This window comes from Stegastes partitus, unplaced genomic scaffold (genome assembly GCF_000690725.1).
Source record: "Stegastes partitus isolate 25-593 unplaced genomic scaffold, Stegastes_partitus-1.0.2 Scaffold1685, whole genome shotgun sequence".
Lineage (NCBI taxonomy): Eukaryota > Metazoa > Chordata > Actinopteri > Pomacentridae > Stegastes > Stegastes partitus.
Window position 1 is genome coordinate 29,366 of NW_007579416.1, and position 26,792 is coordinate 56,157.

General features: G+C 38.6%; 1 protein-coding gene across 5 annotated transcripts; it reads left to right on the plus strand.

Moving 5' to 3' along the window:
* Window positions 1-900: 900 nt before the first annotated feature.
* Window positions 901-26,568, plus strand: fli1rs (Fli-1 proto-oncogene, ETS transcription factor-related sequence). Of its 5 annotated transcripts, none has more exons than XM_008301550.1 (10): window positions 901-1,051; window positions 10,660-10,865; window positions 12,499-12,665; window positions 18,627-18,830; window positions 20,549-20,641; window positions 22,306-22,374; window positions 22,537-22,599; window positions 24,435-24,482; window positions 24,713-24,799; window positions 25,529-26,568. In XM_008301550.1, the coding sequence occupies exons 1-10, from the start codon at window positions 1,034-1,036 to the stop codon at window positions 26,050-26,052; spliced, it is 1,479 nt and encodes a 492-aa protein (XP_008299772.1). In that variant the 5' UTR covers window positions 901-1,033; the 3' UTR covers window positions 26,053-26,568. The 5 variants fall into 5 exon arrangements, with proteins under 5 accessions (XP_008299772.1, XP_008299774.1, XP_008299776.1 ...); XM_008301553.1 differs by lacking the exon at window positions 901-1,051 and adding an exon at window positions 1,114-1,540; XM_008301552.1 differs by lacking the exon at window positions 22,537-22,599.
* Window positions 26,569-26,792: the final 224 nt, after the last annotated feature.

Below are 26,792 nucleotides of genomic sequence, written 5' to 3' on the forward strand. Positions count from 1 at the left end.
AGATGCCATAGTGTGGTGCCTCACTGTTGAGATGTTTATACTCCAGATTTTTGCTTTTATATTTATTATATTTATTATTATTATTATTATTATTAATAATAATAATAATAATAATAATAATATTATTACAAACATTTCTACAGCTGTTCAAAGGGTATTTCAACAGATGCTGTGTTTTTATGCACTGTTACAAAATGAAAAGGATCTTATTTTTCAAGTTTATCCACAGTTGTTTATACAAGCTTACACACATGATTTTAACACATCTGAAATGTGATTCTGGCTACACACTTGTTTTGTGAAGAGCCATCTTATCACATGTCAGTGCGGTGTCTGGCTGTTGAAGCGCTAAAACTCGAACCTCAAAGACACAGTCTCATTCTGTCGATGTTTCAACGCTGTTTTTTAAGTTTATCCACAGGGATTAAAACTTTTTTTTTTTAAATAAAAATTATTTTTTCAAAATTCTGATGGCTTCACGATCTGGTCCACAACTTAAGACTGTTGCTGGCATATTGGATCATTTCATTGAAACGTAACGACTATTTGATGAACCTGCGAACAACTCAGGCATCTGGGAGGCACAAAGGCTGATTCTGTAAAGACTTTTGTCAATTTTTTACTTTTTTTTTTTTAACAAACATTTCTTCAGCGGTTCAAACACATTCCAGCGGACACCGCGTTTTTACGCACACAGTTGTTTCTTTTTACGCATTTTTGCTCAAAATGTCGTTGTTCAGCTCAGTCTGCTCTGACTTGCTGTGAACTTAGTCTTCTGAGCAGGAGGTGCTGGTTTCATGAGAGTGACTTCACTTCCCAATTTAGAGGGTGAGAGAGCGAGAGAGAGAGAGAGAGCGAGAGAGAGAGAGAGAAAAAAACTTGTCATCCGGTTATGGTCTGTGCGCAAAAAAAACTGCAATGGTTTGCGCCATAGAGCCAATGCAGCCGTGCATGAATTGAAGCGAGGTTAGAGGCTAAATTAGCAGTTAGATTCCTAAAGTGACTAAATGACAAAGAGTGCGAGGCTGCTGCGATGGACTGTACGATAAAGGTAAGTGTCTGATTTGTTTTTGACGCCGCCGGTGGAGCTGACAGGCGGCCACCCACACCAGAGTCTGCGGAGTGAGAGAGGCGAGGCGGTGATGCGAGCTCCCCACTCTTTCCTTCTTGTACAAAATTTCCTCTTCCTTCCCGTTCGTGGTTGTATGTCGGCTCTATAATAACACAACTAACCACTACATCTTTACACTCAGATAAAAATTGGTGGCCGCTTAAAAGCTGCGCGTAAAAGCGCGTTTTCAGTCGTTTTGAGGTGTTTTTCTCCTCTCCTAATTGCTGCGTTTAATCGTCCCGCAAAATCCACGGAGCCGCAAACGACAATAAGGCACGAAGAGTGAAACTGCTGCACATTTCAGCGAGCTGACAAACCGCTTGTTTCTTTAAGGAAGAGTCAGTTAACGCAGGGATGCAGCGCTTCAGGGCAGGTGTCCCTGAAGGCGCCGCGGATCAAACCGGAGCAGGAGGACCCATCAGATGACTGGTATTTCACATTTCACACAAGTTACAGCTTCACCTGCCGATGTTCTCCCGACGAACACAGCGCCGGTTTTGTGTCCGCATGTGATCGGAGACTCGGGTGGAAGGCCTCCGGGCTTCACGTCTGAGAGAACTTTTAACGATATTTACACCATAAACGGATCGTTGCGCAACGAGGGCAGAAAATAACATTCTTAAATTTGATCATGCACATCATGCACATCAAATCACACGTTTAACGGATCTGTATGTAACACTGGGCCTGTGGGCTTTTAATTAAAAAATACAAAAAATCTGTAATAGAATTTTTTTTTTGCAGCTTTCTCGTGAATACATTTTTGTTTCGACGCAAAAATCAATAATATTGACATTTATGATTTGTTAAAAAGCGGATTATTAAAGCGGATTTCTTGATATGTATTTTAACCAAACTCATGTTTTCTTCGGCCTTTTGCAAAACTACAAGACGTTTGAAGAACGAGGCTGAGCAGATTGAGGAACCAATTATTCACTAATTTCTGGTATTGTTCCCAACAAACGTTTGTGCGTTTGGGCTGCTGAGGCATTCTGGAGGATAAATATCGTTTAGGATTTTCGTTGAAACGTGAAAATGGGGCCGATTAAAAGACCAGAGCAAAAAACTAACGAGGCCTTGAAACGAAAACTTGAATTCCAGCAGATTTTATGTTCTTAACGTTGCTGTTTTTGGGATTCCCAAAATCCAGATTCTCTTGTTCTCTGTCGCTGCAGATTGTGTTTGAGGTTATTTTAAGAGTAATTTATAGCTGCAAACGGGAGCACTTGTCAGGTGTCGTTATCTGAACTCAGCAGGCTTCCTGTCTCAGACCTCAGACTTTCCGCACACATTTCCTCCCTGGACCCGAAGAAAAAAAAAAAAAAAAAAGTCAAAAAGGCAGCAGAGGCTCGTCAGAAACAAACGCACTGGTCAGACTGAGGTGCTGCCTTGTTGGGGGCCGCTGGCGGGCCGGGCGGTGCGGGGGAGCGGCGGGGCCTGCGGGGCGCTGCGTGCTGCTGCTGCCGGGCGCCGAGCTGTGAAAACCGCACCGTTGTTTGTGCAGCAGAAAGTGCAGCTGCTCAGGCCTTTGCAAAATCAGCTTGCATTAAACTTTTACTTCTCCTTTCTGCCACTTGCCTCAGACGTGAAGAACACAAAGAGCTTTGCACAACTCGATGCTGCAGCGGCACTAATGTCCTTCAACAGGATTTGAGTTGAGCTCAAATGTGAAAACCTTTACATTCAATACACCGATTACATCATTAAAAAACGCGTTCTTTGATATAAATCCCGAATGAAGGGCGCGGTTGTTAGTAAGAATCAGCCAGTGAAGGTTAAATCCTGAGATTCCAAATTAAGTCTCCAACGACTCAGATTTTTACTATTTAAAAAGAAATTGTATTTAAACTGCAGTTGAACCAAAGTGCTTGTTGGATTGATCCTCAGCGAGCTTTGTGGTTTGGTGCAGTCGACTTTAATGGATTTGTTCTATTAATTTAAAATTACTATTTGCCCTCTGAACTTGTATTTTATTATCAGTTACGGTGTGAAAATTAGAGTTACTGCTCCTTTAGTGTGGAACCACTGGTGTCTAAGGGTATATATAAAGAAAAGAAAGAATCGTGTTTTTCATTTGGGTAAAACACATTTTAAAATCAATTTGCAGCAATGAAACCTGCTCGGTAGTCAGGAATCACTTCTCCACTTACAAGTTCCATTATTATTACATGTTAATCCAATTTGCATAAATCTCACTTAATTGGGTGTTACCACTTGAAGCAAATCATTTAAACTGGTCCAACAGTTCTTTCTTTAGTGTAGTGCATCTTCAAATCGGCTTCTTTAGCTGACATAAAGTGAAGCAGTGATGATCTGCTGCCTAAAAGTTTGCCACAAAATGACTAAATATAAAACTGATGTTAGATGTAAATCATGTAACTGGTTCATGCAGGAACATATTGTTAACCACATCCGTGGTTCCAGCTCAACCTCTGCTTTAAAAAAACAAAACAAAACAATGTTTACTTGTAGCTTGTTGTGACAACTAGAATTCATTTAGTCTCGCTCTTGTTTTCAATAAATACTTTTTAGAGACAGATGTGCACATTTTCACATTAATTCACAATTTTTTAAAAAAGGAGAGATTTGATTAAAAATCTCAAACACAAAGATTTTTGTGTAGCAGAATTACTTTTTGCTCTTCTCAGTAAACCCACTGAACCACTACAATTATATCCATATGCCCACCAGTTTTTAAGCACATTTGTTCACCCTATAAAGTAATTTAAGAGAACTTTTCTCACCAATTTATTAAATGCATGATTGCAAGATTTAAAAAAATAAACAAAAAAATCAGTTTTAATGATTTACATAAATCTTTTAATTTGCAAACATTATTTTGATGGGTTGAATTGAAAAAAAAAATGCTGCATCAACTTAAAATTGTGTGCAATTTAAACTCCAATTTCTGCATTAGTGGGATTAAAACTAAATTGAAGTTGAGCTAATTTAATGAAATTGTCTCGATAGCTTAATTTCTTTGAGCTTTACTTCAGGATTTCAGGTCTCCTCCTCAGCCTTCACAAACCTGGAAAATCTCAGATGTTTAAAACTGTTTATTCAAAATACCTTCAGGAAAAGTTAACTCCAAAAACTCAGTGTAGGTCGCTGGTTGAACATCATTTTAGTCGAAGTTTTCAGAACTTAAAAAGACTGTTGTAAACAGTTGCATTCATTTTTGATATTGAGCCCAAACATTATCCTCCAGAGTGTAGTTGTAGTTTTTATTTTGGTTTGCAGTGGCATTAACACACATATTTCAAGCTTTCAGGCCAAATGTTTGATTAAGAAAATAACAATTGATAACAAGAAAGATCCATTTTACTGGATGGTGAGGGCAGAATACTGTAGCAATCAAAATATGGTAAAATAAAAACTACCTCGAAAAAATAAATATATTTAGCTGATTTAAATACAGTAAACAAATGTAATTTTCCTGTCACACATTGCAAAAAACCAACAAAAAAACCAACAAATTTACTGTTTGTAAAAATAAAGATTTATTGCTGACTTTTTTTTTAAGGTTTTGACTTTTTTGTGGACTAATAGACATGTAAACATGTAAATTATAATGCACAAAGTACATGTGGGACTAAAATGTAAATGTAAAACGTCTCTGTTTTGAGTGTACCAAAACATTTGTGTGAGTCTTAGGTTACAGTACAAAGGAATGCCAGTCCAACACTGTTGATTGTGGTTTAACTGAGAATCTAAAATGCTATTTTATACAGCAGTTTGCACATCCGCATCGTGAGCAGCCCGTGATCACATTCTGAGCTGCTGGTTTGGGCAAGACTGCATGATGCAACCTGCAAAGCTGATAACTGAAAGCCATGTCAAAAGTTTCCATGCAGGACTTGATATTCGCGCCTCCACAGAAAGTGAAAAGTGTTTACTATCAAAGTGAGCTCAACTGGAGTGAATTTTAGGACATCAAGCCTTCAACGAGGCCGTGTTTTTAAAAGCTGTTGTGTGTCACTGAGCAACAGGCTGAAACACACTGAGGCGGAAGTCAGTTGTGGCATTAGCGGTCAGGCCGCATTATATTTGTATCAGCGTGCAGAGGAGGCATAGAGAGCGAGAGCAGATAAAGAAAGAGCGGGAGTTTGTGCAGGAGCTTCACTGAACTCACTGAGCTGAAGAGTGAATGTGCAACAGCAAGTCGTGATGATATCAGTTTAGGAGTTGAGCACCAAAACAACAACAAGTTCAACCGCAGTGTTTCACTGCTCACTATCCTGCATTCTCGTGAGAGTTTGCTGTCGTGTTTTATCCCGACTGTTTCACTTCTGCACAGAGCAAAAAGGCTTCTGCAGTGTGAGAGGACGACATGAGAAAAACAAAGCAATCAGCTAAAAAGGAAGAGGGAAAGAAAGCTGAGCAGGACACCATGCAGTCCTGATAATCAGCACTAATCAGCTTTAACTGGGCATGCAAAGTCAGACATCCATCTTCTAAAAGTATACCTCATTTCATCCCTTCGGTTACAACATGACGTTTTAGGTTTCCACTCATTTACATGTCACATTTAAAGGGGAACTCCCCTGATTTGTGCTAACAGCACTTAGAAACATGTCAAAGTGTGAATAATCAGTTTTTTGACTCCATGAAGGCTGTTATTATGCAGCTTTCTGACATTTGTGGTCTTGGTAGGTAGCACATAAAGTAGCCCCGCCGTAAAACATACATTGCTTTATCATCTATTTTCCTCTAAATTTGACGATAATTTACCAAATAAACACCATGCTCTATTCAAGGAGACTTTAAACTAGCAATCGAGACTATACACTTACTAGAATAACATGTACTGAGGTAACAAATCAAGTAAAAAATCAGGCTAATTTTCTCATAGATTTCCATATAATCAGACCTATTAATGCCACCTGAGGAGTCGCCCCCTACTGGCTGTTAGAGAGAATGCAGGTTTAAGGCACTTTTATGTCAACTTCACTTAAATATGAGCACAATTTGAACACAAAGGTGTGATGCCTACGTTGGTCCACAGTGACACAAATGCATCACTTGCACAATAAAGGCGGTAAATTTATGAGCTGTGTCTGTTTCTTTGTGTGGTTAGGTTTAGAAAACATCACAGTTTGGTTCAAAATATATATAAATACGTGGAAATGCTGAACCCAAGGCTAATCTTGTCCCAAGAAAAGCTTGTAAAAAAAAAAAAAACAGAAGTCAATTTTATTTTTTTGTGGAAACAGTCCATGTAATTTAGAAATTAAACACAATCGCTGGTTTCGAGTCTCCTTCAGTACAGCGTGAAGACGATAAATTAATTACTGGAATATGTTTACTGAGGCAATAGATCATCCATACAGTCAACTCGTTCTTTGAACCAGAGTAGTCGCCCCCTGCTGGCTGTTAGAAGGAGTGCAGGTTTAAGGCACGCCGCCATTCATTTCACTTATATTTTACTTAAAAGGTGAGGCTAGACTCACACCAAAATGTGTTACAGTTATGTTAGTCCACAGCAAAATATGCATCAACTTCACAATAAAGGTTATAAAATTGTGAGATGCTTTCATTCTTTGGCCTTATATATATATATCTTTTTTATTTTATTTTTTATTTTTTTCTTGCTGGCCTGCGTCCATGTCTTCCTTGTCGTTCTTTAACACTACACATTAAAACAGCAAACGCAAGGCCACACAAAGAGGCTGGAGGAGGCATAAACTACTGGGCTTTGACCCAGATGGGAGTTAGCGACCAAGCAGCAACATCCGGAAAATAAAACCAACATGCAGGTATCAAAAACTGCAGTTCCTTGAGTGTCCACATGGGGCTGGTCCTAAAAGTGCTTCAATTCTCATAGACCTCCATGTTGAAATGCTTAGCGTGGGACAAAAAAATCTGTTTTGGTGTCTATTGAAAGTATACCATTTCACGACAACAGCGCATGCATGAACTTTATAGAACTCACCTGTTTAAATTACACGATGGCTTAAGGTTCTGCACGATTAACCTGAGCAACACGGAGGGTTTGGCCATTCTCAGTGGCTCTCACTTGGGTCTAGTTTGGTTTCTCGTTGTTTTTTATGCTACAAAACTATTGAAAAAATAAATAAATAAATAAATAAATCGCAGTTGTGATTCAACTACACCAGTGCAAATGCTAAACACAAAGCTCAAGTGGTTTTCTACGACAAGCGTTGAGTAACTCCACAAAAAAAAGTAAATGTGAATATTTTACAGCTGTTTTTGTGAAAACAAAACATTTTGCGCTATGGACCAATGTAGCGATTACACTTCCTGTACTGGAGGAGAGGTTAAACTTGTGACTGAAACCATCAACTCATGAAGAAAATGTTTACTGCGCTATCAGATCAGGTGAGAAGTAGGATCATTTCTCATAGACTTCGATACAATCAGAGTTTTTTTGCAACAAGAGGAGTCGCCCCCTGCTGGCTGTTGGAAAGAATGCAGGTTTAAGGTTTTCACCTTTCAAACCCAGAGGCCATGTTAATCTTTTATTTGATTTTATGGGTAGTACCATCTAAAACAAACAAACAAACAAACAAAAAAACACAAACACCCAACAGACACCGAGTTGCATCATGGGTAATGTAGGCAGTTTTCACAAGTAGGAAATATGCGGTGAATTAAAAACAGATCTCCGGTTCCTCTGCTTCGAGTTTGACTCTTACTTTTAAACTGTTCACGCACAGTTAAATATTTTGATTTATAACATATTGTGTCATTACTTGTTCTTTGAAATATTGAGCCCCATTAATGAAGTATCACTGGTTTGAAGTGAAATCAAAATGTAGCTTTAAAAAAAAAACTTGGTTGTGTTTGCTTGAAAAATTAAAAACGCCATAAAAACAAAAGGGCGTCTCCGTCACACAGCGGCAGGTTGCTGAAGTCCCCAAAATACTGCTGGCTTCTCTATCAGTTTGTCTGCAGCGTTGAGGAAATGCCAAACTGTGTGCCATGCATTAAGATGTGGAGGCAACAATTGAGCTAAAAAAAACAACCAAAAAAAAACAATGCGATGGCGGCACTTCAATCAGGGCTGCGCTCCTCTTTCTGTCCAGCGAACCCCCCCCCCAGCCCCTCTCCTCTCCTGACCCTCTGGGGTTGTTTTCCAGCTTTAAAATGACCCACATTTTTACAGCGTGCCCCCCTCCTCCGCCATTTCCTCTCCCTTGGCCTGTGCCAAAAGGTTCCTGTGCACATGGCGGCCAGGTTTCCTGTAGGCCACTGAAAAAGCCCGGCACTGACGTACGAGGCCCGAAGACAATGCTCGGCTCCTCTAAACAAACACGCACTTGCACCCACTTAGGCTGCGGCGGTCGCATCGCTTCGACACTCTTATTCGAGCAGCAGACAGAACGACAGGCCTGGTGTTCGCCCTCCCAAGTGCGTGGGATGAAAAGTGGCATCTCGGGGTAGTTTTGAGGCCTCATTTTAGGTGCTCAACACAGGAAGACTTAAATCTCAATTAGACTCCACCTTCAGCTAACACCCGTCTCCCTCGCTACCCCCCCGCAACCCCCGATCCTAACGACAAAATAAAACTGTGGTTAAGGTTACTGATGCAGTTTCAGATTAGGCCGCCTCCTGGCTGCCTTCACAGTTTATTTCGCTCCTCAGTGTTTCTCGTAGTAGTTTCATCACCTCCCATAGCTTTGGTTGTTGACACAAAATGAACATTTTACGCTGTAATCAGGTACAGAGCATTCATTTTACTTTTCCACATGCAGTTTGTGTGCAGCAGCAAAAGGCAAACTTCCACTTCTAAAAATGTTCAGCAGAAGAACCTCTGAGCAGGATGAATTTAATTTATGATGGTGAAAAGCATTCATGTCAGTTGATGTACAGAGCATTCAGCACACGGCAACCTATAAAAGACCACGAATACAGCACAAATTCTATTGTTTTTACTATTTCAAATTGGCAACAGTCCCTGCAGCCTGTTCTGCTGATTCACAGGTGACTTCCATACAGAACAGATGCAGATTAGCTCCTGACTCTGACAGTTTGGATTATTCCTTTTCTTGAGAGAGCTTTACAAACAGAAATGTCTTCATTTAACAGTCGCCACTCATCTCTCTGCCTCAGAGCTTCATCGTTGTCCAAAAACTAACACAGATGTTGCAGTTGATACACACACCTTGAACTAGCTTTTAATCCCTGTTATTTTCTCCAGCTAAAAACTAAAGCTCCCAGCTGGTCAATAAAAATGATTTACTGTTTAAGCCTCTAAACTCTGAGCAGTTTCTGGGCATTTTCTTTGCTCCTCTCACATTTTTTCTCACTGTGGGCTCATTTTTCACTGTGATATGAAGTCCTACACCTCTATGGAAACAGCAGCACCATGAAGGAGGCAATAGATCTCAAAAGTCTCTGTTAGAATAACATAAATCATAAAGAAGAAGAAAATAACTGATTTGAATGGTGTTGTTTTCATTTAATTTGAAAAAAAAAGAAAAAACCCTGAAAACCACATTTGTAATATTTTCCAAGTTCACACCGTTTTCACGAACAGAAAAAACTGTGATTCTACACACTGGATATTTAACTATTTACATTTTACAGCCTCTACAGACTTTTCACTCTACTCTGCACATGAAATCTAGAAAGAGGTTTCACCGTGCTGAATGCATCCTCCAACTACTTGCTCCTCTGTGCACTGTTTGTGAGTCATGTTGCATTTGTTTTATTGAGCCAGTTTGTTTTATTTTCCTCTCAGTCTGCTTCTGTTGTGTCCTATCTTCTAGCTGTAAGCAAAGTTCATTGACTTACCCCTGAATGGTTGGTCACAGCTGGTTCAGTCATGGCTTAATTGTTTTTTTGTTTGTTTTTTACAGAATGTGGTGAAAAATATATATATATATAGACATTCAGCATAAAGTGATTTTGATGAAATATCATGATCTTAAGCTCACATAAGCTCATGATGCGTTTAAGGACACGTCAGAAAGATGAAAACCTGATGATTTTGATTTTACAGTTTCTGGCTCTGATGAACTGTCATTTTGGGAATTTCTTTAAGAAAAGAAAACATGCTCTCAGAGGGTTAACATGGAAGATTCATTTTAACCTTTTTCTTAGTGAGCAGAGTTCTGCTGTTCTGTTTAACATCATTTAAATCATGACCTGTAACCAAAACACACCCCAGCAGTCTTGAGGAAGCGGATTATCTGATTTTGTAGGCATTAAACTGCTAATAAATAATAATGACTGATGTTTTCTTTCAAGCTTACTATGACAGGTGCTTATTTAGTTATAGACATTTAGGATTATAACAGAATTCTATAAAGCTATAAATACTCTAAACTTGCTACCTGGTTTTGGTTCCAGAGGATGAAACTATACACTATACATCTTGAACATTTTACATCCTCCATAGAAGATATATAGATCGCCAAGAGTGAAGAAAAGTCAGACTTTTCACTGTTTAAAGATCGTTGTTAACCCGACATCACTCACAGCTACTAAGGTTGTGTTTGGGTGGAATAAACCAAGTGTGCAAGACAGGTTGCGACCCGGCTCGTCACCGGCAGACGCTGACTGCTGTGGCTCTGTTTGGACAGGAAGCGCTGTCCGTGGTGAGTGAGGATCAGCCCATATTCGAGCCGCCCTACACTGCAGTCCCGGCCATGCACGTGAAGGCAGAGATGATGTCGCCCGGCGGGTTCAGCCAGGCCTCCAGGCAGAGTCCAGAGCCCACCGAGCCGGAGTGGGTGGGCTCGGCAGTGCAAAATGCCGGGAAGAGAGGCGAGCACGTCAATGGGACCAGGTGAGTCACAGGTTCCCAGATTATCTGACTGTAGCTCTGTCAGGTTCCATGTCGACACTCCAAGTTTTTCCAAACCCTTCAAGTACTTGTTTTATTGTTCTCTAACAAAATGTGTCCTTCGTTGTTTATTCCCACCACACTTTAAAAAAAAAAAACAAACAAAAAACCTTTTAACTATAATTTTTAAACAATGCACTGTTATTGTACAGGTTTACCCTGTTTTGTTTAATTACAGATAACTAGTCACAAAAAAACAAAAAACACAAAACAACTAAACCTGTTATTGTGAACATCAAAAATCTGTATTTTTTTAAAATAGTAATTTGCTCATTAGGAAATTTTGACCACAAACTGACACCATTTAAAATATTCAATAATTATTTTTGCAGATATTTGCTGTTATTTGAAAGAAACATTATATATTAAGGATTAAAAAAATAGATGTAGATTTTCCCTGTTTTGTTAAATTACAAACATTTTACATGTAAACTCTAACTGTAAAAAAAAAGAAGCCAAAACTGTTAACATCCACATGAAAAGTCTACAGTTTTACAAATAGTAATTCAGTGTTTTATAATATGACCTTAAAATTACACTATTTTTACAATATTTAAAATCAGCAAAAAATGTATTTTTCAAATATTTGCTGGGTTTAATTATTTTTTCACTGTTATTTTACAGATTTTCTCAATTTTGTTAAATAAAATACTATCTAGTAAAACAACAAAAATATGAACATTCATATGACTGTAAAATACTCAATGAAAAATTGAATTTTTACAAATGACAATTAATTTTAATCAAATTACATTGTTTCACTGTAATTAAATCTGCTAAAAAATATTATTGGCTGCAATTTTCAGTTAAAAGTGCAAAGCTTTCAAACAACGATGGTATTGGGGCCAAAGAACACTCCTGTCAGTGTATATATATATATATGGCTGCATCCATATTTCCTACAAAGAATACAGACTTTGGTCGACATTTCACCAACTTTTGAGGCCTCTAACATCAGCAGAACTTGAAAGAAAATATAGAAAATGACTTTGAATGTGTGCAAAATGACTCCAAAGTCATCCAAAATGACTTGAAACTTTTCCAGAATTACTAAAACTGATGCAAAATTACTCAAAATTGTCTAAAATGACTAAAATTTGTCTAAAGTGAAAATAGTAAATACTTATTGGACACAAAACTAGAACCAAAAAGTGCATAATGTGAAAACGAGGGTGACGTTGGAGCCCCAGAAAGTTCTTCGAAGTGTATTTATATGGATGTATCCTAATGTCCTAATAAAAATACAGTCTTTGGTCGATCTTTCAGTAACTTTTAAGGCCTTTAACATCAGTAACATTTGATGTGTGTATGTGTATGTGTATGACATGACAAGGTTCCAGTTTTTGGCTATTCTGACAAAATATTGGTTTGGACTCATTACTAAAAGTACAAAACTGGTGTGAATAAGGGTCTATATATCACGATGTGTGCAAGCTGCTTCCACATTGTCTTCAACATATGAGGCTTGTTTTGCTGAGTGTTGCCATACAGACAGGGGAAATGAAAAGTGAACAGAGAAACTGATGAATCTCGTGGTTTTTGAATCGCTGACCCCTCTTGTCCCCACCTGTTCCAGCCGGGAGTCTCCGGTGGACTGCAGTGTCACCAAGCGCTCCAGACACATGAGCAGCGATGGGGCCCCGCTGCCGTACCAGGCCTCGTACCCGGAGCCTCGGGTCAGCCCCCAGACTGCCACCCCGCCCAGCAGCGCCACCGAGGAGAAGAGGGTCATCGTGCCGGCAGGTGAGCTGAGTCACTCGCATGGCCTCCATCCTCACAGCCAATCACAAGGTGGTTTCCTAAGAGCTGCCACGCATGGCGGCTGGTGCAATAACTGAGTCAGAGATGGGCACAGACTTCCGTTTCTTCCCCATAAATGCCACCAACTGCTGCTGCTGAGTGCCACGGCTAAACAGCAACAGGCTGCCTGGTTCAACATGACATCAGGGTTTAAGACGAACACGATTCACAGCACCAAGAGTAAATTTAGCACTCGGCAGGAACAGATGTGTGGTAAGCAGGCGTGGACATTTTCATTTTTAGTTGCCCTGCTTCCCTTTTCAGTGCAATAATGAAAACGCATAAATAACCGGCAGCTCTATCTGAAGTCAAATTATTGATGACGCTTTTCAGGCTTTGAAACTGACTTCTGTGAGCCCAAGTAGACACGAAAATTTCTTCTTAACACTCTGAACTTCAAGCAGTTTTGGAGCATTTTTTCTTTTGCTCTTTGCACTGTGGGTGCATTTTTTCCTGCAGTATAAAGTTCTGCACCTATATGGAAACAGAACAACCATAAAGGAAAGAGAAATGTTTTTGATGCAGTATGACACAGTCAGAATGTCAGAAATCATAAAAAATAATAAAAGAAAAGTTGAATTTCATTAATTGTCAATTTTTACATAATTAAAAAAAAAAAAATCCTGGAACATGTCCAACATTTTTTCAGGTGTCCACATGTTAATGGAGGCTCCACAGACTATAGATATTTACCGTTTCAGCCAATTTTTATTTGATTTATTAACAGTATCTAGTACAAAACCATTTATTTTTGGAAAACTTTTAAACTATGCAAAAGTAAGTGATTCTGATTTTTAAAAAACAAACAAAAAAAACCCCTGATTTTCAGGTTATGATAGTTTTCATTTTCCAACAGAACTGCACAAGTAGTTTAAGGATTATTGGGGAGTTGAATATCCAGTAAAAATCCTTTTTGTTTTTAGGGTTCATGGCTCTGGTAAATGGTCTCACTTTTGGAAATTTGACATTTTTCGGTGGGTTGAAGGATCAAACTGGAGATTTTAGATTTTGCCATTTAAAAAAAAGCATACACAGGGCAAGCCTTGTTTTAAAAAAGCACATTTCAAAGAACAACCATTGTGCCAAAGTGTTTTCTAGTATTGTATAGTGTGATTTCACCTCAGTAATTTACATTTTAGGGATTAAGACTCTAAATAAATGATATAAAATATAACTTCACCAGAATATAATACATATTACAGCTGAGAAGCTGCAGTCTTATTAATCATGGAGAAAAAACTAACTAAGAGCTAAAGTTGTGACCCAACAAAGTACATACATGAAAACCAGCAAAACAAAGGATTCCTTCCATGTGAGCAGCAAATACTATCTCTGTGCAGCCAAGCTCCACTGTTGTGTGTTAAAAACACTGTCCCTGTCTCCATCCAGCTGCTGTAAATCCTCACTAATGTTTAGAAATCCAGAGCTGAAAACGTCCCTGTCAAAAGCAATATTTCCTGAGTATAACCTAAAGAATCCAACTGTTGGACAAAAATGAATAAATGATACCAGCCTTATTGCAAAACCCAAAATATAAATATCCTTCAGCTGAATATGAACAAAACAAGGATGTGCACCACTATAAAGAAATTCAGTTTGCGTACAGACAAACCAATCACATACGCACAGTGGGTTTTTTCCATTTTCCCAACAGATTTCCCTCTTCGCTGTAAAGTTTCACACAATCTACTGTCTGTTCTCGTTCATCCTCACTATGAATCATGAATCCAACCTTCCAAAAATAACCTCAAACTCCACGTTGCCCCTCTTTCGCAGCCTCCAGTCTGGCGTTATCCTCGGAAACTCATCAGACGAGCAGCGTGTTTGTGTGCAGACGATTTAAAATTCACGTAAAAAAATCCAACAAGACTCATGAATGAGTCACCGGAGTTATTCGGCCCTGATAATAGAAGGATGTTACATCACAGCAGCACGTATTCACTGAGAACAATCAGGACTCGAGGGTGTGGTCGCCTCCGTCCTTCATTACGGGCAACTCACGGTCACAGTTTGCAGCTGGGAAGGAGCTGCATGAGTCCCACCTGATTTATTTTCTACTCCAACATAAAGCTACCACTGAGTAAGCCCTGACATACGTCTTACTGTTTGGGTAAACTGTAGTAAAATTACTCCAACAACAAAAACACGTACGTAAATGTAGAAATGAAAAACTGCACGATACAAAGTCATGCAGGACGTTAACTACAGTGCATCAAATTAAACTTTATTCACAATAATTACTGCAAATCAGCAGGAACAATCAGCCAAACCTTCTGTGTATCTCTATGTGATCACTGTCTTCACTAATATTTTTTAACCTAAAATGCGGCATTATAAATTCAAAATGGCAGTTGATGGTTACATCCGCTCAGACTTGAAGTCTACAAGAAGCCTACAGATACAAAAACATTCTCTGATGAACTGTAGTGGAGAACTACAGGGTTCTGAATGTGAATAAACGCTCCATTGTGATGGATGTTATGCATCAGTAGGTATATTCTACTCATCAGGGCCCCGTGTGGCAATTTAACGATTTTTAAAAACATTATATATATAATTATAACAGATTTTTTTAATTCTCCAAATTCGTTTATATTGTGCAAATTTTTACAGAGTTCATAGGCATTCATAGGTTGATATATGAAATATTTTGTCCTGAAAAACATGGCAATTTATTACTTTTTCTTCTGGCTGCTGATAGTGTTTTCTGATTTACAGAGTGAAAATCTGATTTTGTCCAGTTTTCATATTTCTGTTCTGGAAGTTTATGCAAATGTACACAATTTTAACAAGACAACAGCTTATTGGTAAATTTAAGTATCAAATGTGTACCAAGACAAATAATTGTCTTAATGCAAGCCATCAGATAAGGCAGTTTTGTGGTGACATATCCGTTAAAAAATTGTACCTGCCGTGGATTTTAAACAAATATTGATGTGTGAAGTCATTTAAAATAATACATACTGAAAAATGTGACATTTTATTTGTTCGAGAGCACTAAAAGCTTGCTCGCTGAGAATCAAACCTGAACTTTATACAATAATATGTAATATAAAAAAAGCCTAACTGTGGTTTTATTGTGGATATATGTTAAACACTAAAATGCATCTCTATGAAATAAACCTTGAAAAAAATAAAAAAATCTTGAATAGCTTAAACCATGCTCCAAAGAAGCTAAAACTCCTCACCTGTAACATAACATTTTGTTAGCTTTCACTGACAATTTGCTTGAAATAGTTTACTTGCACAACAGAAATTGGAAAAACTATTAATTAATTTGCAATTAAAACTCACCACTCAGGCCCAGTGTACTAAACACTCACAGGTTTGTCACAAATATCTCCTCGACGGCTACAGAGTGTTATCATAGTGATTATGTTTTAGTTGAGGCATCTTTTCTTCTAGGAGCAGAGAGAATCAAACTGAAAAAAAAAAAAACCCAAACATCTAATTTTACATCTAAATGTGGAACTTTAAGTTTGGCATGTATATATGATACAAATATCATCTCAAAATGTGGGATCCTTCATGATTAAAAAATGTCTTTTTAAAACATTTTCTGTATTTAAATTTTAATTCGAATTCAAGGATTCTGAAAACAGTTCCTCAGTTCAGTAAATAAAACACTTTTAAACCTTTACAAAGCAGTTGTACCCACTCGACCACTAATTTCATAATCGGTATCAATATCACAAGTATCTCTGAGTAGTTTCCGGCGTTATTCAGCACTTTCATGTCCAACAAACAAATAATGTTCAGCCAAGTGCTCTTCAGAGTGTTTCAGGGTGAGTCTGATCTATTTGAACAGCAGCTTTCTTTTTTTCATTAAGGAAACCAATATAACAGCCTCCCTGACCACATAAAACACCAGATAATATGCCCCAACATAAAAAAAAGACACGATCTTACACATGTTTTCATGCGACAAAGTGAAGCATACAAGCGCTGCAGACTCAGATGCAATTTTCAACAAAAATGCTGAATTACACCTTAAATATATGAACATGCAAACATTTTGCAAGTGTAACTGTTTTAACCAGGTAGAAGAAGTGTCTGTCTTCACTGAGAAGTCAACACAGTGTTTGAAACCAACCCTACAGCCATCTTACATCAGCACTCAGATTAAGATGAGCCAAGATAAACTTTTCATCTTCAAAAAAACATTCTACTAGCGTCAAACCCTGTAAAGTGAATCGCAAATATTCACCAGATGCAACAATTTTATATATAGTATGCAACGGAAGAGAGTACACGCCTGTTAAACATCACCTAAATGTTTAAACCCTACAGTAATTGTCATCAAATATTTCCTCTTAGGAACAATCAAAAACAAACATTTTAGAGAGACTTTTGAAAATTTAGGCCTCAAAGTAGAATTTGAAAATGAATCTGCTTGTGATCTCTGAAACCAAACTGTGGACAACTATGATTTCCAATCAGTATAACTGCATGAACATTTTTCTAAAATGAGTTTTGGACAGCAGAACTTTTCAGGTTTGGACCTATGAGCTGTGTTCATCTGCATCATGGCTCCACGTGGAAAAGAACTGAACAGAGGGACTGAAACCTGAGGCGTTACAAAGATGGAAGAGGATCCAGAAAGATTAACTAAAAATCAGTGAATCACAGCTGCAGCAGAACTCAGAGGTATAGAAGGGGACATAGTACCACTAATCAGAGCTGCAGTGGTCGTCCTCCTAAAATGAGTCCATCTACAGTGAATTACTTTCACAATCTAGCTGTGAAAAACAGACAACAGCTGCTTCAGACTTCACACAGGGGTTATTAATAGAAAGCAGAGTTTCTGTAACAGCTCAGGGTGGAGGACATTTCATGACCTTAACTTCTATGGACAAGAAGAAAAAACATTTAAAAATAAATAAATAAACCTTTGCTCTTGACAACTGCAAAATGAAACTTTGCTAAAAACCGATCAATGTTGGGAGCACATTCTTTGGTCAGATAAATGTGTTGGGCTCAGATGGAGTCCTGCATGTTTGTTGTGAACCTGACCAGGGCTACCACATTAAATGCATAGTCCTGACAGTGAATCATGGAGGTAGGTGTGTGATGATATGGGACTCTATGAGTGCAAAAGGTGTTGGGGAGATGACATTTATAGATGAACCATGAATGCCTGTGAATAAACCAAAGCACTGGCCAACAAGATGACTCCCAGTCTGCAGAAGGAGAATATTCCAACATAAAAAGCATCAGAGTACAAAATCATAAAGCAGGTTCTACAGAAGAAGAAAGTTAAAATTATAACCTGGACAAGTATGTGGCCTGACATGAACCTAACTGAACACCTGTGGGAGTATTTTAAGGTGAAAGGTAGAGCAACACAATCCCGCCAGAGAGCAGATGAAAACTATAGTCCGTGAAGAAGGTCAGGACATCTCTGCAGGAGTTTGGTATCTTCAATAAAGAGAATCAAGTCTGTCAACAAAAATAAAGGCAGAAATACGAAGTACTGAAAAATGAAAGATTTAAATCTCAGTAATGAAAGATATTCTGTTGTATTAAGCTCCCACCGTGGGCCTGTATGTTTAATATAGTAATATCTAAACTTTTATTTTTTTACTTTTATAAAAGAGCAAATACTCTGTTTAACTTGGAAGTCTTCTGGCTGGTGTAAAGTGAGACATTTTGAATTATTTGACATTTAAGTGATATCACACATTTCTGTTTTGTATTCGTACAGGAAATGAGAGATGAGCTCCACCAGAGTGACTTATGATAACTGATCTATATGCAACTTCTACAACTTCCTTTTCATGCGATTACGTTTCAGCAAAAAAAAAAAAAAAAAGAACACAACAGATAAAAGCATGCATGCAAACTCCAGCCAGAAAAGACATGATTTACTCATAAAAAAAAGTTTCTGTTCTAAATCTCTGCCAGATCCTGAGGTTTGGACGCAGGACCACGTGCGGCAGTGGCTGGACTGGGCCATCAAGGAGTACGTCCTGGAGGAGGTGGACGTCATGCTGTTCCAAGCACTTGACGGCAAGGCCCTGTGCAAGATGACCAAAGAGGACATGATGCGGCTCACGTCGGCCTACAACGCAGACATCCTGCTCTCGCACCTCAATTACCTCAGACAGAGTAAGGCTCCAGCAGATCTCTCTGCAGCTGGCAACACTCTTCTGTTCTTATTGGCATCAAGTAGCAGAAGGTCATTCAATATGCAATCTACTGAGCCCGACAGGCCCTTGAAGTACATTGATGTGGATCAATACTTCTAACTTTCTGAATAAATTTTAAATCAATTCTGGGCACAGGAGATAGACACATGGAAAAAAAAAAAACCATACAAGTTCTGCTAAAAATTGCAACAAAACCAAACCAAATCAAGGTGTCACAATCTAAAGCAAAAGTTTCATTTTTGTTCAGCGTAGCTTTCTCCGTAATCAACTTTTATGGGATATATCATAGTTTCAACAGTAAAACTGCAGCAGCTTAATGTCTTCAATGTTCATGACAGATCCACAGGAACAAACATCGGTACACTCAATGTGTTTTCTGTTTTCTGATAGTTCACCATAAGAAACTTTTAAGTTTGGGTATACTTTCACTTACTCATATCAGTATGTGTGATAGATGGTTGGTCAGAACAAGTTATTGACAATGAAAGTTCTCATTTTTACCTGTATTTGACATCATCTCTACTCAGGTAAAATCACACCATAAACACCACACACTTCACCTTGTGAGATTATGTTGTTGACATCAATTCTTTTTTCCTCCTTTTTTTTTTTTGCAAATAAACAGGACAGCGCTTGTGGTGTGAATTATCAGAGAACAGAAAACACATCCAGGGTAGCAGGATCTGTTGTCATAGACATTAAACCGTTGCAGTTTTACTGCTGAGACTACGATATATCCAATAATATTGATGCTCAAACAAAAAACAGATTTAGTCTTCAGATTGCGACACCTGGAGGGGATGGAAAATTGATGTGGTTGCAGTTTTTAACAGAACTCAAATGTGTTTTTCAGCACTGAGCATTTCACGCGTCTATCTGCAGAGAGAAGATGGATAAAGTAACACAAATTGAAAAGTGTGATATTTTGAACCATCATTTTGTGTTCAAGGGTCTTTAACTCTGAAAATGTTCATAGTATGAAGATGAAACTTGTTTTCATTAAATATACTAAAAGGTATTATAGATTAAGAAACAAAACCAAGAAAAACCCCATCTGATTGTGGGGGAGTCAGGTGGGAAACCCTGATTGATTCTTAACAGAATGGCCCAGACATAAAATCAGATTAATGCTAAACGGAATAAAATTAGAATTGTTCTTTTTGTCTCTTTGTGACGAGCATCTTCGCCATTTTCTGAAATTATGCTCTCAGAAGAACAACTGATCCTTGCAGCTATTCTAAAAACACTTCTGCATGCCATTGAATTTGTGACACAAACTTTTCAAAGAGGCTGAGAGATACGAGATGCTTGTGGTCTTTGGTGAGTTTTACAGCCGCTGTTCCTCTTTGTGAGTGCAGGTTTCCTGTGTTTTGTTTAAAACATGTACGTCATCATGATGATTGATCCTTGCTGCATTACATAATTTTGTGTTTTTGACTGAAGCAGCAGCAGCAGCAGCGGTTTGTTTTTCAAGTGAAATCAGCAGCAAAATCTTAGATTCTGCTGTTAAAGCTTCAGGGTGAACAGGGTCCCAAACAGAGCCAACACCTAGCAAGTGTTTTTACATCTTTGATGTCAACCCTTTACCTCAGAGAACACATTTGATCCTGGTTTGCTAAAGCTTAAGAGAATAAAACCTTGATTTGAAAATAATAAAAATAAAAATCTTTCTTCCAGGTAGCCCCACCTTCTCGTACCCCTCCAATCCCACAAACACACCACCGCCACCACCACAACAGCAACAACAACCCAGACTGCAGGTGAAAGCAGGTGAGATCATCAACTCTTCATATCAAAAGCAAACATATTTTCACAATTGACTTCTCACTATGACAGATGGGAACCTGCATCAATATCATAATAGTTGAAGTTGTTTAAGCCAAGCAGTTTCCAGGTGTTTCTTTGCTCGTTTTATAGTTTTCCTCACTGTGGGCTCAATTTTACTGCAATACGAACTCCTGCACCTCTATGGAAAAAGCACAACCATGAGAGAACTCAGAAATGTCTTGAGCGCAAAATGACAGTTAAAATCTCAAATCTTCATAAAAAGAAAAGTTTAAGTTATTTATTCTACAAAAATCAAATAAACCTGGAACCAACACGTACAACATTCTTTCAAGTTCCCTCAGGTGTTACCAGATAGGGAAACAAATGCATGTCAGGGATCCACAATCTACAGATATTTCATAATTTGTACTTTTTCAAAACCTCAACAAAATGTTTCACTCTACTCTGCAAATCAGCTCTGGAAAGATATTTCATCATGCTGAATGTCTCTTCCAAAACACTTCCTGCAGTTCACCTGAAAACTGACTTTTTCCCTGTTGGCTAAAGCCGAGTCAGTCATGGCTCTTGAGTTGCACCGAGGACTGCAGAATTTGTTGGTTTTCTTTTTTTTTTTACAAAATGGGGTGCAAAGTTTTTATTTTTGCTTAAATGCTAGAATGACAAAGTGATTTTGATGAAATATTACAAATTTAAACATGCTTTAGTTATTTTTTCTCATGGAAATGTGTGAAAATCTATTATTTTTTTTTTGTATTTCTAGCATTTTAATGGTGTCATACTGCACAAAAACCCATTTCTTAGTTCTCTCTACTTCTAGCTGTGATGGAAATTCTTCTAGCAATGATTAGAAAACATTTACACATTTGATTTTTTTGGTTTTTGTAAAACAAATAATCTAAACTTTCATTTTAGTGTTTTCTTAGGATTCATGTCATTCTGTGTCGCACCGCACAAAAACCCATTTCTGAGTTCTCACTCTTTCTGGTCATGGCTGTGCTGCTTCCATAGAGGTGCAGGACTTTATATTGAAGAGAAAAATTAAACTGCTTGGATTTCAGAGGGTTATAGGTAGAAGCAAACGTCACCTTAAAAAGAGAATGATTTCAAAGGGAATTAAATGGGTCTAACATTGTGCAGACTTCTCTTTTTTTGTCACCATTATTAGTCACGCACTCTGGGTGCTTCTGGGTGTGAATCAAAGCTCAGAGTTCACCATTGCGCTGTGAGGAACTACTTGAATGATTTAGGGATTCAAACATAATGTGCTGAGTTTCAGAACCATAGTTTCAAAAGTCTAAAAGGTTCATTGGCACAACATTCACCTCCTCTGACAAAACTGTGATGAGTCCAAAACTCAACAGCCAGTTTCAGACAGGAAACAGCTGCGCCGACAAAGGAAATGGGGGGTTTGGGTCCTGCTCCTGGGACACAATTCACAATCTTGTGAAGACAGGGGTGGCCTGAACAAAAGAACGCTCACCCAAGAAGCTGTGGGTCACCGTCAGACCTCTGCAGTCTTATCGTCTTGGTCTCCACTTATTGACTTCCTTCCTACCCCAGCTGACCTGTCTCGGTGTCCACTTCAAAGACTCTTGGTGCCGGTCAGTGTTGTCTAGTTTCATCCTTGGTTGTTTGTGCATTTGCAGAGAGCGGTTTTGATGAGATCAGCCGCAGGAACAGCTGGCCGACAAACACCATGACCACAGTGCCCAAAGGTATGGAAACAAAAACGATGATATGAAACAGTGATGAATTTGTCATGCATGAACACCTTCAGGTTTTGCATTGAATTTTACCCTGGATTTCAAAACTAGCTTACAGCTGAAGGTCAAACAGTTTCATACAAGTTACACATATATATATTTTTTTATTTCTAGGTTCTTCCATGGAACACCAACACAGCACACGAGTTACAGAGCCTACTGCAAGAATTGTACAAGGTACAAACTAGTCAAATATATGGACTACCAAGTGTCCAAACTCACACTGAGCTGGAAACAGACTGTGTATAAATGTGTTGCCACCATGTCTGAAAAGTGAAGCTTTAAACCTGCATTCTTTCCAACAACCAACAGGGAGAGACTCCTCTGGTTGAGAAAACAAGACTGATTGTTCAGAAGTCTGTGAGAAAATGGTCCTACTTCTCACTTGATCTGTTACCTTAGTAAAGTTATTTCCCAGATTTCCCAAATTTATGGTCTCAACCACCATTTCAAGTCTCCTTCCATACAGTATGATTCTCATGCTGTAGCAGGCTACAGATGTCTGATAACCTAATTTCTTTCTAACTTCACAATCCATAGTTGGCTTCACATACAGCACTTTTTCAAACTTCATGGAGCCAACAAGTTGATTATTTGTACTTTGTTTTGCATTTGCAGCACCTGTAAACAGAGTCAGATGCATAAAATCAGGAGAGTTTCTCTTTAAATGTGAAATGTAAATGAGCAAAAATCTAAAATGTTATGTTGTCATTGATGAGACAATGTGAAGGAGGCATCATATTTTAATAGGACTAATTTCACATGGCAAGTAAAAGGCAAAATGTAGTTTGAAGATGAAAAAAAATAAAATTAAAAAAAGGGGGTAAAACGTAAAGCAAACGCAGGATCTCTTTAAACCTGCATTCTGTTAAATAACCAGCAGGGGGCGACTCCACTCATTACAAAAAGAATACTGGTTGTATAGAAGTCAATGCAAAAATGAGCCTACTTCTCATTTGATTTGTTAAATCAGTAAGCATTTACTAAGGGGTTTATGATCTCCATCACTAGTTTAAAGTCTCCTTACACATATCACTGTGTTTATTTAGCAAATTATGCTCCCTTTTAAAATAACACAGATGACAAAGGAAGGAATGTTTTGGTGCAGGGCTACCTTGCGATTGACAAGTTACTACTGTATGGGCATGCTGCCTCAGATAATCACACACTCAGCTCTGTGCTTCACTGTCAGGACTCTGCATCCACTGTAGTAGTCCTGATCAGGTTCACACATGCTGGGCTCTACTCCAAGCACAACAAATCTATCCTGTTCTGATCTGATCAAAGAAAATGCTCCAAACATTCAGCAGGCAAAGTGTATTCTTGCAATTTTATGACCAAGTTTGGTTTTTTTAGTTGCTCTCTGATCTTAATGTATTCTTTTCCAGTTTTGTGAATCTTACAATCAGATTTTTCAGTTCCTCTGGCAGTTCTTTTCCATGTGAAGGAATGATGCAGATATGTAGATAGACATTGCCCATAGGTCCAAAAATAAGAAAATTCTACTGTTCTCAGCTCAGTTTAGAACCATGTTCATGCCGTTAGGCTGATTGGAAATCACAGGAAGACTCTGTTTAGTTTCAGTGATCACAGCTGGATTCACTTTTATTGCCTTGAGTTTCTACTTGGGGCCAGAATTTTAAATATAGTCATTATAAAGAGTAGGTGATTTTTTTAGGAGAGGATCTCCTCCGTTCTACCATTTAACTTATGAATAGATAAGTTAAAAATAATACAATTGTTGCAACTATTGAATTTGATCTTTAAGTGATACTGCCCAGAAGTGTACTCACTCGTGTTGTATACTGTATTTGCACAAATCTAAACCATTTGCATGTAGCTGATCAAATCATTGGTGCAACCTCAGTTCAAGATTATGATGCTTGTGATGTTAAACAACATGTAAAGAGGTTTTGTCTAATCTTGAAGACTTGACTTTGTGTAGAATCTCAGAACATTAGGACTGACAAAGTATTACTGTGTCACAATAATATGCTTTTTCTTTCTTGCAGATCCATATCAGACATTAGGGCCCATCAGCAGTCGACTGGCCAACCCAGGTAAGAATTCAAACCACCACAAGATAAACAGACAAATGAGGCCTTTACACTGTCTGCTTTGGCAACATGACAGAAAGCAAGCAAGGGCTGGCGCACACACACTTCCTCTCCAAGATGGAGTAAACATCAAGCAACACGTCGTGTCAGCAGAGTTGCATCTCGCTTACGCTGAGATGAATTTGGGCTTCCCTCTCACCAAAATGACTGTTTGCCCTGCTGTTTCCTCACAGAAGGCCAAGCCCTCAGCTCATCCAAGAACCGAACAGGCAAACAAAGTCCATACAAGCTCCCTGACCCCAGCGCTCACAGGCCTGTGGGTAGGTTTCTGGCCCGATGTCTGTCGCTTCCTCCAAGCCACACAGTGGAAAGGTCACATTTGACTAGTTAGACGTGTGTTTCATCAATGTTATGAATGCAATACAACGACCACAACACAAATCTGACAAGCTGTACAAGGCCCTCGAGAAGCCAGATGCAACTTAATTCAAGTTTTGTCACACTGCAAAATAGCTTTTTTTTTTTTTTTTTTTTTTTAAATAGTAAAATGTCATTTTACAGATTTTTTTTTTTTATTTCATTAAATTAGGCGAACAACTACTTAAATCACAGAACAAAAAAATGCTGACTGCAAAAAACCAACAAAAAAAAACAAAACAGGCCAAAACTATAAACAATGAGTATTTTTACAATGATTTGTTGTGTTTAATGCATGGACATACAATGACACTCTTTTACTGTATTTAGTTAGCTAGAAGTTATTACTTACAGATATTTGCTTTCATTTTCACTGTTTTTATAGTTATTGAACATTATAGTATTCTACCGTTTCAAGTACTTTTTTTGGTACCTTTGCAGTTTTGTGACAGATTTTTCGGTGCTTGTGGCTTGATGTCTACAACCTTCCGTACTGAAGGAATAAAAATGCTGAGACACAAAATCAATTTACACAGCCACTCCTGGTAACTGTGCACAATCTGGCTTGGTGTAAATATCTCATGTCAAAGTCAGCACCTGACCCTTTAACTTGTCCTCATCTCTCCTCTCAGGCTCGGGGCAGATCCAGCTGTGGCAGTTCCTCCTGGAGCTGTTGTCTGACAGCAACAACGCTGGCATCATTACCTGGGAGGGCACCAACGGCGAATTCAAGATGACTGACCCGGACGAGGTGGCCAAGCGCTGGGGTGAACGCAAGAGCAAGCCCAACATGAACTATGACAAGCTGAGCCGCGCTCTGCGTTACTACTACGACAAGAACATCATGACGAAGGTGCACGGCAAGCGCTACGCCTACAAGTTTGACTTCCAGGGCATCTCGCAGGCACACCAGAATCATGCGGCGGAAGGTGGGATTGTTAAGTACCAGACTGAGATGTCTTACGTGCAGCCCTACCACAGCCACCAGCCCAAAATGAACTTCATGAGTGGTCATCCTGCGCCTATGCCCGTCTCCCCTGGCAACTTCTTTGGTCCTCCGTCGACATACTGGAACTCACCAAACAGCCCAATCTACCCTGGGTCAGCCATGACCAGACATCCTGCCACTCACTCCCACCTGAGCTCGTACTACTGAGGACAATGCATTTCACACCTGAACAGGACGACACAGGAGACAAATCCAAGTGTGCTACAAAACAAACGCACCCCGGCTGCACCTGAGCTGAACCCTGTCCGAAATGAAGGTGGTATGACGCTACGGTCCGTGTTGTAAAGGCATTATGATGTTGTCTTTGCCACATTCCTTATCAAAAAATGGACAAAACATGAGGTTTAATTAACTCTGGCATTGTACTCTTCCAAGAGTTTTAAGAATATACCAATGACATACTGTATTAACGGTTACTCAGTTGTTATAAAAGTTTTCTTCACCTTTGTAAGTATTTTGTTTGATATTACCTGTTGCAAAGACAAAAGTCTTTGTTGTGTGAGTAGCATAACGGTTTTATAACTGTTCTTTTTTACTTCACAGGTCAAAACTGCAGTTATAACATTCAAAGACCTGACATTTTGTAAAAGAATTTGTACAGAATGATGTAGCAATGAAACATTAACGCATGATGTAAAGCTAATAAATAACGCTTCCACCTGAGAATGGACTCAGACAGCTTTTTGTTAAATCACAAAATGCAGGTTTGTTAAAATGGACTCATTGGACATTTTGGGAAGTACAGTTATTTTTTTTATAGCCAAAATCTAGATGAGAAGATAAGATGTGTGTGGTTAGTACTGAAGAGACCAGCATGCAAATTTTAAGCTGGGATGATATTTCCATGTTGTTGAGCACAAGGACTGCTGTGGATGTAAATTATACTA

What these genes read in the sequence shown, in the direction of transcription:
- fli1rs (XM_008301550.1), top strand. An exon ending in GAGCACGTCAATGGGACCAG is followed by an intron (nt 10,866 to 12,498) that starts GTGAGTCACAGG and finishes CACCTGTTCCAG; the next exon opens with CCGGGAGTCTCCGGTGGACT. An exon ending in CAGTCGACTGGCCAACCCAG is followed by an intron (nt 24,483 to 24,712) that starts GTAAGAATTCAA and finishes GTTTCCTCACAG; the next exon opens with AAGGCCAAGCCCTCAGCTCA.